This window comes from Pelophylax lessonae (assembly GCF_965119305.1).
Source record: "Pelophylax lessonae genome assembly, chromosome: 11".
Lineage (NCBI taxonomy): Eukaryota > Metazoa > Chordata > Amphibia > Anura > Ranidae > Pelophylax > Pelophylax lessonae.
In genome coordinates, this window is record NC_138778.1 from 95,974,023 (window position 1) to 95,987,009 (window position 12,987).

The 12,987-nt window shown below is 43.9% G+C and overlaps 1 protein-coding gene across 1 annotated transcript in view; it reads right to left on the reverse strand.

Moving 5' to 3' along the window:
• Positions 1–12,987, reverse strand: part of BRCA1 (BRCA1 DNA repair associated) — a 413,307-nt gene that overhangs the window by 356,173 nt on the left and 44,147 nt on the right. The window contains exon 5 of the mRNA XM_082271609.1: positions 3,891–3,979. Within this exon, the coding sequence (XP_082127735.1) occupies positions 3,891–3,979 (89 nt within the window). The remainder of the gene's footprint in view (positions 1–3,890; positions 3,980–12,987) is intronic.

A 12,987-nucleotide genomic window follows, 5' to 3' on the forward strand; every position in this document is an offset into this window, starting at 1 on the left:
GAGGCACGGTACAAAAGACTTGCTTCCCATGCTAGAAGATACCAGTCTCTGGTCCTCTGTCCTCTCCTCCTGAGCATGTTTATGAAGTGGCAGCATTATATGAACAAAACGGACGACCTTTAACAGGTGCCCATGGACATGCTGAAATGTTCTGCTTTCTGCAGTATAATATTATTCTACTTAACTGGGAGCATTGCAAAGAGTAGTGTCCAGTCCAATCCACTGTCTAGCTGTTGCCTAGCTTTTTTTCTAGCAGTTTTGCACTGACTGCTGTAGTTGCAGTGAGTGCCCTACTGTAGAGGTAGTCCACTGACTCCAATACAATCCACTGTCTAGCTGTTGCCTAGCTTTTTTTCTAACAGTTTTGCACTGACTGCTGTAGTTGCAGTGAGTGCCCTACTGCAGAGGTAGTCCAGAGGTAGTCCACTGAGTGACTCCAATCCACTGTCGCCTAGCTTTTTTCTAGCAGATTTGCTCTGACTGCTTTAGTTGCAGTAAGTGCCCTACTGCAGAGGTAGTCCACACTGACTCCAGTCCAATCCACTGTGTAGCTGACTGTTGCCTAACTTTTTTTCTAGCAGTTTTCAACTGACTGCTGTAGTTGCAGCGAGTGCCCTAGTGCAGAGGTAGTCCACTGAATGACTCCAATCCACTGTCTAGCTGTTGCCTAGCTTTTTTTCTAGCAGTTTTGTACTGACTGCACTGCAGTAGTGATTTAAAATTATTGCAGAGTGAGTGCAGTACTGCAGCAGTTTATTATGCATTAATGCACAATCAGATGATGTGAAACTAAATGTCCCTGCAATTTAAGTGTTCCTATCAGTTTTCATGCAGTTAAGGTGTGAAGAACGAGGCCTTAATGTTTAAATTATTAATAAATAAAGATTAACATGTTTATTAATAGATTTGTGTCAAAATTTGTGTTTATTTTGCAATATTTTAAATGTGCCAAAATATCGGCCAATATCAACCCATACCAATATGCGATGGCCGAAATATCGGTATCGGTAACGAAAAACCGATATCGATCGATCACTAGTCCTTACATCCCGAGATTTTTCAATCAATCTGCCTATACTGGGGGGGTCCCAGACGTAGGTCTGGTGGCATCCAGGTTCAACAACAACTCCACTCGCAGTCGGAATGGAAGCTTTGGTGACTCATTGGGTGGAGTATTCCCTGATTTATGCCTTTCCTCCGGTGCAGCTGATACAGCGTTTAATGTACACTATGTTTCGTTTATGTACATGCTGAGTTCTACATTTTCAACTGAAAATTCTCAATAAAAACCATTGGAAGCCAAATTAAATTTATAGACAACCTTAGGGAGGTACGACAGACAGGGGGGCGAAGAACCACCTTAAGTGAATCCCCAAGTAAGGTGGACAGGATAACGCCGCCAGTTCCGACACCCTGCGCGCAGAGGTGATAGCCACCAAAAAGGCAACCTTCTCAGACAGCGTAAGTAAGGGAATCTCCCGAAAGTTCTCAAAAGGAGGCTTCTGGAGGACCGAAAGCACTAAATTGAGGTCCCAAGGCGGCAACGAAGACCGCACTGGAGAAACCAAAATGTCTGAGACCCTGAAGAAAATATGCACCAGGGAGTGTGTGGCAAAGGGTCGTTGGAAGAAGACCACCAAAGCTGACACCTGGCTCCTGATGATACTCGAGGCCAATTTCTGTTTAACCCCCCGTTGAAGGAAGGTCGAGATCCGAGAAGGAGCGAGGATGAACCCCAAGGGACTCAAACTATGAAATGTACGTCTTCCACGTACAAGGTAGATCTTCCAAGTAGTAGATTTCCTAGCTTTTAACAGCGTTGGAATCCCAGACTCTAAAAGCCTCTATCCATCAGCGCCTGGCGTTTAACAGCCAAGCCGTCAAAGCCAGCGACTGTGAAGCAGGATGGAAGATTGGTCCTTGGGACAGCAGATCGTCCCGGAGAGGAAGCTTTCAAGGAACGCCGGGGAACCAGCTGCAGCAGATCGGCGTACCGAGCCCAGCAAGGCCAGTCCGGAGCCACTAAGATGACCGGAATCCCTTCTGCCCCGATCTTGCGCAGAAGGGCTTGGCAGAAGCTGGAGAGGAAAGGCTAGCCCGTAGCCTGAAAACCACCTCCAACCGGGACACAAAGGATTCCAGAACCGCCATCAGTGCATTGATAGATGGTTGGGACCCGGAGGGCCCAGCAGCCACAGAGAGGGGGTCAGGTGGGGAGATGTGCTCCAAAGACTCCATAAGTCACCAGGGCGACCCCATAAAAAGTGTAAAACACTGCAAAGGGACAACCCCCCAACGTGCTGGCAGCACCACCCAGTCACCAAGCACAAAGCAATCCTCAGAGAGAGAACCCCACCAGACTCACCACCCAGCAGACACCGACACCTGCAGCCACCACTTCACGTACGGCAATCAGGAAGTGAAAAGATCCAGGAGTCAGCACCAGGGGATGAGGGAAGTCTCCCACCGCCGAAATCGAAGCCCAGAGGGCTCCACTGTCATGGCCGCCAATATTTTCAATAGAAAACCACTGCAAAATGGCCGCTGGACTACACAAACATGGCCACCATGCAGAGAATCACACAGGCTACAGCAAAATGGCAGCACCACAAGGCATCATGAGGCTCCCAGGGGGATCCCTAGTCCTCAAGGACAGGCCCTGGCAGGAGCCCCCACCAGGTACAAAGTACAACCCCCCCCCCCCCACACAACTGATCATTCAGCAGTCAGCGGCACACCCCCCCCCCCCCCCAAGGCCAGCATAGCACCCTGTCCCCACCCCAGGAGGTGGACCAGACTACCTACACAGCCCCAGCATAAGTGGAAGGGGTAGGATGGGGGACAGATGATAGGGGGTGCCTGCCTCGCTGGCCAGAGCGGGGTGACCACTGGATCTAGATTATCCAGCTCGTCGCCCAGCCCAGCAGTTAAATGTAGATCTCACAGGGAAAAAGAAAACAGGAGAAAAAATGTCTATCTATCTAACAGGTAAAAACTTGCCAGGACCAGAGATCCCAGCAAGAACTAGATCCTTACTCCTGATTAGGCAGAAAAAACTAAGTACCTATAGCAGGGAGAGGGAGTATACCCCCTGGGACTGCCCATAGGCGTAGCCAGATTATTTTTCTGCCTAGTGTCCTACTCCTGTAGGGGGCAGTATAACCCAAAGGTTATGAAGATCAGGAGTTGTGTCCGTCAATGAACGAAAGAGAAATAATTTTTTTTTTTTTTTTTTACTGCGCAATTACCAGTTAAAAGTCACGCAGTGCCAAATTTTAAAAAACTGCATGGTCATTAGGGGGGGTAAAACCTTACGGTCCGGAAGTGGATAACCAAGCAATATACATGCATAGTTTCTAAATATTTTAGAATTGATTGTCTATTCCTAAGCCAATTATAGGTTTGTATTTATTACTAGAATACAACCTGCCTATGAACAGGTGAGTGCCACTCAGCCCACCTCTATTTTGATTTGGGTAAAACACAGGAAGGTGTAATCTCAAGCACAGTGCTGTATGTAGTGGAGGCTATATACAGTGTATACTGTGTGCCCTGCAGGCGCACCTTTTAGTTTAGAAAAGTTTGTTTGGGAAAGCTTGGCCCAAACTATCTAAAGTGACATTAAAGCTGGACATCAGTTTATGTATGTGACACACTCAGTCCAGAGCACTCAAATTATTCAGTGTTTTTATGGATAGAAGCTATCTACTTGGCCTGAATAGAGACTGTTCTCTGCCAGCATGCTGGGGCCATTGCTCTTTGTGGTGAAGCAGTGATCTCTTTGCAAAGTTTCAACACGCACAAGCAACTGTTTGGAGCACAATTTCTTGCTTGTTATTGCTACAGGAAAAGTAGTCATAACATGTTACATAAACAAAGCCAATACATACATTTATATCCAGAATCTAGTTCAAAAGCATTAATAATCTTCATCAAGCCATCAATCAGCAGTTTGAACCTCGGGCTTTCCTGGAGACTTCTACAAAAATAAAACGAACAAGGTTTAGCAGATGAGTTAAAGCCAGAACAAACTAAAAAAAGCTAAAAAACAAATGGAGTAAACAAAGGGTGAGAGTTTGTGTTAAAGAATATCTATGCAGACACCATGCACTTTATTTTATAACACTGTAATAGCAATGCAAACTATAGGTTTGACAATCCAATATACAGGATGCTTACTTGAAAAATCTCCTTTTATGTTGTGAGTTCTGCCTGTCTGCTGGCCATCTCTTTCCACAACTTCCTGGGTTCCCTATTTTTAGAAACCTATGTGTGGGATGGTGTGTATATATGTAGATTAATAATGATTAAGGTGACTCAGGGTATCATCCCGTTATAAACAGCAAAAAGGATGTAGGACGACTTGGGACTTTAGATATACCACTGATTATCACTGTCTGCTATTCCAGATAAGAAGTGTATACTGTATATAAAAATCTGCAATAGTATTTAGTACAATTTAAAAACAATTACAACCATCTGCGGTTTACTTTCTTTATATTTCTAAGGACTACTGTACATATCCAGTCCCTTGCTGCCTGCAAACAGTTATTCCTGTACTGACTCTGAGACGACTCCTCTCAGCGCCTCTGTAGTTCAGAAGGGAGGATCTAGAAATGATCTAGAAATGTGTAACACAGAAGTGCCTACTCAAAGTATAGTGACTATGTGTCACAAAATTCAAGGTGGTAAAATGTGTGGGGGATCTTTACAAAGTAAGTTCACAAACTCATCCACTTTATAAAACTATGGCCCGACTGCATCTGGAGTATTCTGTCCAGTTCTGGTTGCCAGTCCTCAGGAGGGATGTGTTGGAGCTGGAGAGAGTCCAGAGAAGGGCAATCAAACTAATTAGGGAATTGGAGGACCTTAATTATGAAGAGCGTTTACAATCGCTTGATTTATTCTCCCTGGTGAAGAGACGCCTGAGAGGGGACATGATAGCAATTTAAAAATACCTCAACTGTGATCTCAGCATAGAAAAAAAAAACTATTCAGACGCAAGGATTGCATGAGGACGTGAGGTCTTACAATGCGATTAGAGGAGAAGAGTTTTAACCTCAGGCAATGCAGGGGGCTCTACTGCTAGGGCTACAAGATTGTGGAATTCTCTACCACAAGAGGTAGTTACTGCTGGAAGTTTGGCTACTTTCAAAAGACTCTTGGACATACATCTCAAGGATCAGAACATTAAGGGGTATAAAAGAAATGATTACGGCCACACACACCTACACAGGTTGAACTGGATGGACTATAGTCTTTATTCAACCTCAACTACTATATAACTATATAACTTCAAGATCATTCAGATTCAGAATAGAAGACAAGAAATAATTAAAATAAAATTAGCAAATGAATGTAGGATTTTACATTTTATTCATAAATATGCTTGAAAATTAATTGACACAAAACAAACTCCAGTGGGAATCATTTGTTACAATCAGTTTATCCATTAATTTCTAATTATTTTGGTTTCCTGCACTTAGGGCAGTTGTAGTTCATTATCATAGTTCTGTGCTTTGCCTCACTGAATAATCCATTCATGGGAGTTAATAATACAGAAGTAAAAGTGACCAGAAAAAGTGACCAAGTGAGAAAAACCTAATTGATTAACCACTTGCCTACAGTGCACTTTCACCCCCTTCCTGCCCAGACTGATTTTCAGCTTTCAGCCCTCTCACACTTTGAATGACAATTACTCAGTCATGCAACACTGTACCCATAAAAAAATTGTGTCCTTTTTTTTCACACAAATAGAGCTTTCTTTTGATGGTATTTAATCACTACTGGGTTTTTTATTTTTTGTGCTATAAATAAAAAAAGACTGAAAATATTGTGAAAAAATGCATTTTTCTTTGTTTCTGTCATAAAATTTAGCAAATGAGTAATTTTTCTTCACAAATTTTGGCCAAAATTTATACTGCTACTTATCTTTGGTAAAAATAACCCAAATAAGTATATATTATTTGGTCTTTGTGAAAGTTATAGAGTCCATAAGTTATGGTGCTAATCATTGAGAATTGATCACACTTGACCACACCTGATGTACTGAAGGCCTATCTCCTTTCTTGAGACACTAAAAAGTCAGGAAAGTACAAATATCCCCCAAATGACCCCTTTTTGGAAAGTAGACATTCCAATGTATTTAATAAGGGGCATGGTGAGTTTTTTTAAGTTGTAATTTTTTCCCACAACTCTTTGCAAAATGAAGATTTTTTTTTTTTTTTTTTTTACAAATTGATGTATTAACAGGTTATTTCTCTCACACAGCATATGTATACTTGCAACTACACCCAAAAACACATTCTACTACTCCTCCTGAGTATGGCGATACCACATGTGTGAGACTTTTTCACAGCCTGGCCACATACAGAGGCCTAACATCCAAGTAGCACCGTCCGGCATTCTAGGAGCACAAATTACACATAATTTCCTGACAACCACTTTTGAAGGCCCTGGAGCACCAGGACAATGGAAACCCCCATAAAATGACCCCATTTTGGAAAGCAAACAGCCCAACTTATAATTTTTGAGGCATAATGCGTCTTTTGAATATGTCATTTTTTTCCACAAGTTTTTGGAAAATGTGGAAAGAAAATGAAAACACATTTTTTTTTTACACAAAGCTGTCCATTTATGCAATATTTGTAACACATAGCATGTACATAGCAAAAATTGCACCCCAAAATACATTCTGCTATTCCTCCTGAGTATGGCGATACCACATGTGTAACACTTTTACACAGCCTAACCACATACATAGGCCTAACATCCAAGTAGCACTTTTCACAAAGTTGTCCATTTATCCACTTTAAGACTGGGCCTATTTTTGACACTTGGTGTTTACAAGCTAAAATCATTTTTTTTGCTAGAAAACTACTTAGAACCCCCAAACATTATATATTTTTTTTTAGCAGAGACCCTAGAGAATAAAATGGAGATCTTTGCAATAGTTTTTATCACACCATATTTGCGCAGCAGTCTTCCAAATGCAATCTTTTTTAAACAAATTCACTTTTTTGAACTAAAAAATAAGAAAACAGTAAATTTAGCCCAATTTTTTTCCATAATGTGAAATATAATGTTACGCCGAGTAATTAGATACCCAACATGTCATGCTTCAAAATTGCACATGCTCACAGAATGGCGCCAAACATTGGTACTTAAAAATCCCCATAGGCAACATTTTAAAAATTTCTGCAGGTTACCAGCTTAGAGTTACAGAGGAGGTCTAGGGCTCAAATTATTGCTCTCGCTCTAACGATCGCGGAGATACCTCACATGTATGGTTTGAACACCGTTTACATATGTGGGCGGGACTTGCGTATGCGTTTGCTTCTGCGCGCGAGCTAACGGTGACAGGGCGCTTTAATTTTTTTTTTCCTATTTATTTTATTTATTATTTTTTTATTTTTACACAGTTTAAAAAAAAAATGTTTTGATCATTTTTATTCCTATTAAAAGGAATGTAAACATCCCTTGTAATAGAAATAGGCATGACAGGTCCTCTTTATTGTGAGATCTGGGGTCAAAAAGACCTCACAACTACACTAAAAAAGAAAAAAAAAAAAAATTGTTGAAAAAGGAAAAAAAAAAAAAAGCGGCCCTTTAAACCGGTTGCTAGGCAACGTCTTTTGACGTAGCTCCGGTCCTCCAAGACCATAGATTCGAGTGAGGGCCATCTTGCCCTCACTCGACTTCCTGTCTCTGAGGATCCGGGACCGGATAATTTTCCCCGCTGCCAGCGGGTCCGGTAAGCTGGGAAACGCCTGGGACGCGGCAGGAGGGGGGGTCACCTCTTCCCCTGCACCGTAAGGGTAATTCCGCTGCGAATCCGCCACTGGGACGACCCTTATTTGAAAGCCGACCGCCCGCCGTTTCAAAAAATACCGGGGTTATGGCAGCTATCTGCCATAACCCCAGTATTTAGCTTTTAATGGCCGACGCATATAGTCGTTAGGTGTATAGGCATATAGGTCGGTAAGTGATTGCATGTATATGGCAAACAGGTGACGATGACTGATGGGGTGACAGGTGACGATGACTGATGGGGTGACAGGTGATGATGACTGATGGGGTGACAGGTGACTATGACTGATGGGGTGACAGGTGACTATGACTGATGGGGTGACAGGTGACTATGACTGATGGGGTGACAGGTGACGATGACTGATGGGGTGACAGGTGATGATGACTGATGGGGTGACAGATGACAATCACTGACGGGGAGACAAGTGACGATGATTGATGGGGTGACAAGTGACAATCACTGATGGGGTGACAAGTGACGATGAGTGATGGGGTGACAGGTGACGATGACTGATGGGGTGACAGGGGACGATGACTGATGGGGTGACAGGTGACGATGACTGATGGGGTGACAGGTGACGATGACTGATGGGGTGACAGGTGACGATGACTGATGGGGTGACAGATGACAATCACTGATGGGGTGACAGATGACAATCACTGATGGGATGACAAGTGACGATGACTGATGGGGTGACAAGTGACGGGCGATGGTCACTGATGGGTGACAGGTGACGGGCGATGGTGCACGGCGGTACTGATGGCAGTCTCTGGTGACCGGTGAACTTTAGGCTATGTCCACATGTGATTCTGCCCGCGATCCAGAAATCATTGCAAATCGCAGGACGCCTGTGCGTTGCCTGTGATTTGCAATAGCACCCCAAACGCTGTGCGATGTTGCTGAGATTTCCGCCTGCCGAATCGCGGTAACATCACGCAAACAACGCATGACGCCCCAAAGAAGCTCTTGTACCTTTTTTGGGCATCATGCGTTGTTTGCACGATGTTACCGCGATTCGGCAGGTGGAAATCGTGGCATCGCACAGCGTTTGGGGTGCTATTGCAAATCACGGGCAACGCACAGGCGTCCCGCAATTTGCAATGATTTCCGGATCGCGGGCAGAATCGCTGTGATTCTGCCCGCGATCGCTACGCTCACATGTGAACGTAGCCTTATGGGTGTCAATTTCTGGGCACTGATGAGGTGACTGTTGGGTGACAGGTGCAATTGGGGGGGGGCTGAGGACGGTGTGGGGACCTTTATTTGTGTGCTTTTACATTGTGACAAGGTGTACAGAGCAGTAACTCACTATTTCTAGCTCTGCTCTCCTCACACTGGAAACTGTGTGAGGGGGAGAAGAGCTAGTAACAGTGAGTTACTGATCTTTGTTTACATTTTGTGATCGGCTGTGAATGGATTCACAGCCGATCACTTAGTAGTAAACAGTCACTGTCAGTGACTGTCTACTACTGCCGGTGACAGCTGTGTTCCTACGGAACACAGCGCCACCGACATGACAGCACTGCGCGCTCCCGATCGCGCATGGGCGGTCATCTTCCGTGCTGCTGTATTGTGATCGGCTGTGTCATTGGAACACAGCCGATCACGTGGGAAACAGCCATGCCCATTGGCTGTTTCCCGGGGACATGCCGACACCGGCAGTGCACGGCGGCGCGCACGCGATCGCGCGCCTGCCCTGCATTCCTGGATCACGTCATATGACGTCCGCCCAGGATAATGGCCGCACCATCCATATGACGGCGGGCGGGCGGCAAGTGGTTAAACAAAAAAAAAAAAAAAAATGTGACTACTCTTTTCTTTACTGCAACATACATTAACCACTTGCCGTGGGGGTCTCGGGAGCGAACGCGCGCTCCCGCGCGGTCACGGAGCCCCCCCCCCCCCCCCGCGCGTGTGACCCGGTCGTCCGCCGGTCACTCGCGATTGTCGGTGGAGAGGGAGAAAGGCAGGCGGCTGATGTAAACAAGCCGCCTGTCATTCTCCCCTGTGTAGGAATAGTGATCATACGGTTCTACTATGTAGGACCGTTGATCACTGTTCCTACACCTCAAGCCACAGCCAATCACAGTTAGAATCACGCCCCTAGGGACACACATAGCCCCTCCCTCTCAAAATAAAGTTCACCCCTTCACTGCCAGTGTAATTTTACAGTAACAGTGCATATTTATAGCACTGATTACTGTAGTAATGTCACTGGTAACCCCAAAAGTGTCAAAAATGTCAGTCAAGGGTCCGATCTGTCCGCCGCAATGTCGCAGTACCGCAGAAAAAAAAAAAAGCAGATCGCCGTCATTACGCGTTAAAAAAAAAACAACAAAAATGACAAAAATCTTTCACTTTGTTAGTAAACGCGATAACTTTTGCGCAAACCAATCAAAATATGCTTTTTGTGATTTTTTTTACCAAACATATGTAGCATAAAACAAATTGGCTGAAAATGTTAAAAAATTTAGATTTTTACATTTTTTGGGGGGGAATTTCATATAAAAAAATTTGAAAAATATTGTTATTTTTGCAAAATGTACGCTTTTTTTTTGTTTATAGCGCATGATCAAAAAATCGCACAGGTGATCAAATACCACCAAAAGAAAGCTCTGTTTGTGGGAAAAAAAGGACGTCAAATTCGTTTAGGTACAGCGTCGCACGACCGCGCAATTGTCCGTTAAAGTCACGCAGTGCCGAATCGCAAAATAGGCCCTTGGCAGGAAGGGGGTAAAATCTTCCGGGGCTTAAGTGGTTAATAGAAATTCAGAGGACGCAATTGCCAAAATTGGCTAGCTACCATAATTTCAAATCATTTTAGAAATATGTAGGGCTAATAAAAATACTAGAATTATATAATTTTAGAAATTCCAGAGTCTATAATGGTGTGGCTGAGCCTTTAGCTGTCTGTTGTAGACACAGAAATGTGTATTTTTATTCATATTTGTATCGCCCTGCCCCACTTCTCTATGTTCTATTTGGCACCAGTAAAAAAAAAAAAAATGTTTACAGATTTTCATCATGCACGTAATAGGTGTCAGTGAACATAGGCACTTTACAAATCGAGCTTTTACCATAAATTCCCTGTATAAGTAGGCACAGATTGGAGACATGCATTCATTAGTGTCTGGATGGATTTCCCCAAGTGCTTAAAACAGCCAGTTCCTAAACTCTTTTTATGACCAGTGGTAATGAACCCTAGATGTCCAAGCCAAATTTAGCAGTACCAATATGCATTGGTTAACTTAGATAATTATTTACCAACCTCCTTCCCAAGCCTATTCTGACACTTTACTCCTACATGTAAAAATCTACTTTTTTTGCTAGAAAATTACTTAGAACCTCCAAATATCATCTATTTTTTTTTTTTAGCAGAGACCCTATAGAATAAGTTGGTGCGTGTTGCAATTTTTTGTGTCACACGGTATTTTGCGCAGCAGTTTTTTTAAACACAATTGTTTTGGAAAAAAAACCCATTCATGTATAAAAGAAAAAAATAAAAGTTTGCTCTTTTTTTGTAGAATGTGAAAGATGATGTTACGTCGAGTAAAAAGATACCCAACATGTCACGTTTTAAAATTGCAGCTGCCCGTGGAATGACGGCAAACTACAGTGCTTAAAATTCTTCATAGGAGATGCCTTAAACGCCTTTACAAGTTACCAGTTTAGAGTGGCACAGGAGGTCTGGTGCTAGAATCATGTACCTCACATGTGTGTTGCGATCACCACTTACATATGCATGCGGAAGTAGCATATGCGTTCGCATTTGCGCTTAAGCACAGTGGGACAGTGGCGCTTTAAATTTTTTATACATTATATACACACATTTTTTTTTTTTTTTTGTACAAACTTTTTTGCTTGTGATAGCATGGGACATGACAGATCCTCTTTATGAGAGATTTGGGGTCTATTAGACCCCAAATCTCTCCTCTGGCCCCCATGCAGCCAATCAGACCAAGATTGCTCCGATCAGTTGCTTCTCTGGCCACTGGTGGCTAGGTAAACAAAGGGATGAAACCAGAAGTGACGAATACTCGGTTTCCAGGGCTACAGAGAGAGGGGAACGACGTCAGTTCCTCTCTTTCTATCCCAGGCAGCCATAACCGCCAGCCGCATCACTCCTGGCCTCCGCGATGGGACCAGAGAGCCCGGGAGAGGGGGTCAAGGGAGGGGGGTAGGACCCCCTTCCACCACCCGCAGAAGTAATCGAGTGGCCAATTAGCCACTCAGATCACTTCTGCCTTCTACAAAATTGCCAGCTGAAAGGAATGGTACTGGGATGATGCCTGTAGGCGCATTGAAACCCAAGGATGTACCGGTACGTCCTTTGGTGGGAAGTGGTTAAAGGACTTATATGGGCTTTGAACCAGGCTAGGCGCGCGCACGCCGTCTCCACGATATGCTGTTTGGTTCAGAACGAAAGCAATTGCAGAACGTCCTGTGCCTGTGTAATGTAAATACAGGCACAGGCAATGATGCAATCTTCTCTCCAGGAGCCCTTTTCAGTCCAGCTTGAGAGAAGTGAGCATGAGACAGTGAGTACGCAAGAACTACACTGACACCAGTACTCATAGGCACATTTGTCACCCCCTGATCACCCCCCAGTTACCCTTTCACTCCCTGTCAGTGTGTCACTATACACAGTATACAGACAATTTACTGATCACTGTATTAGTGTCACCTGTGACATCGGTTAATTTGAGAGGCAGTTAGTGGTAGTTAGCGGCAGTCCCAGATAGGTTTAGGGTACCCGCTATATATCCCCTAATAAAGAGTTAACCCCCTGATCGCCCCCAAGTTAACCCCTTCATTGCCCTGTCACAGTGTCACTATTATAGTGTATAGATCTTTTTCCTGATCACTGTATTAGTGTCACAGGTGACATCAGTTAGCAGTAACATTAGTTAGCATCAATCCAGGAAAGCATCTGATTGCCCACTGCATATATAGTAATACACTTTAACCCTTTGATTGCCAGTGACACACAAGCACACACTAAACACCTCCATTACTAATATAGTGTCTAAACAAATCAAGATCTTTGATCAGATGAGAACTACACTAGCATCCCCAATAGTTTAGTATAGTGCTCCCAAAAGGCAGCATTAGCAGGATCAGCCCCAACCCCTGCCAGCACCTGCATTAAGCCCCTCCGCCCCCCAAAGAAGTGCAGT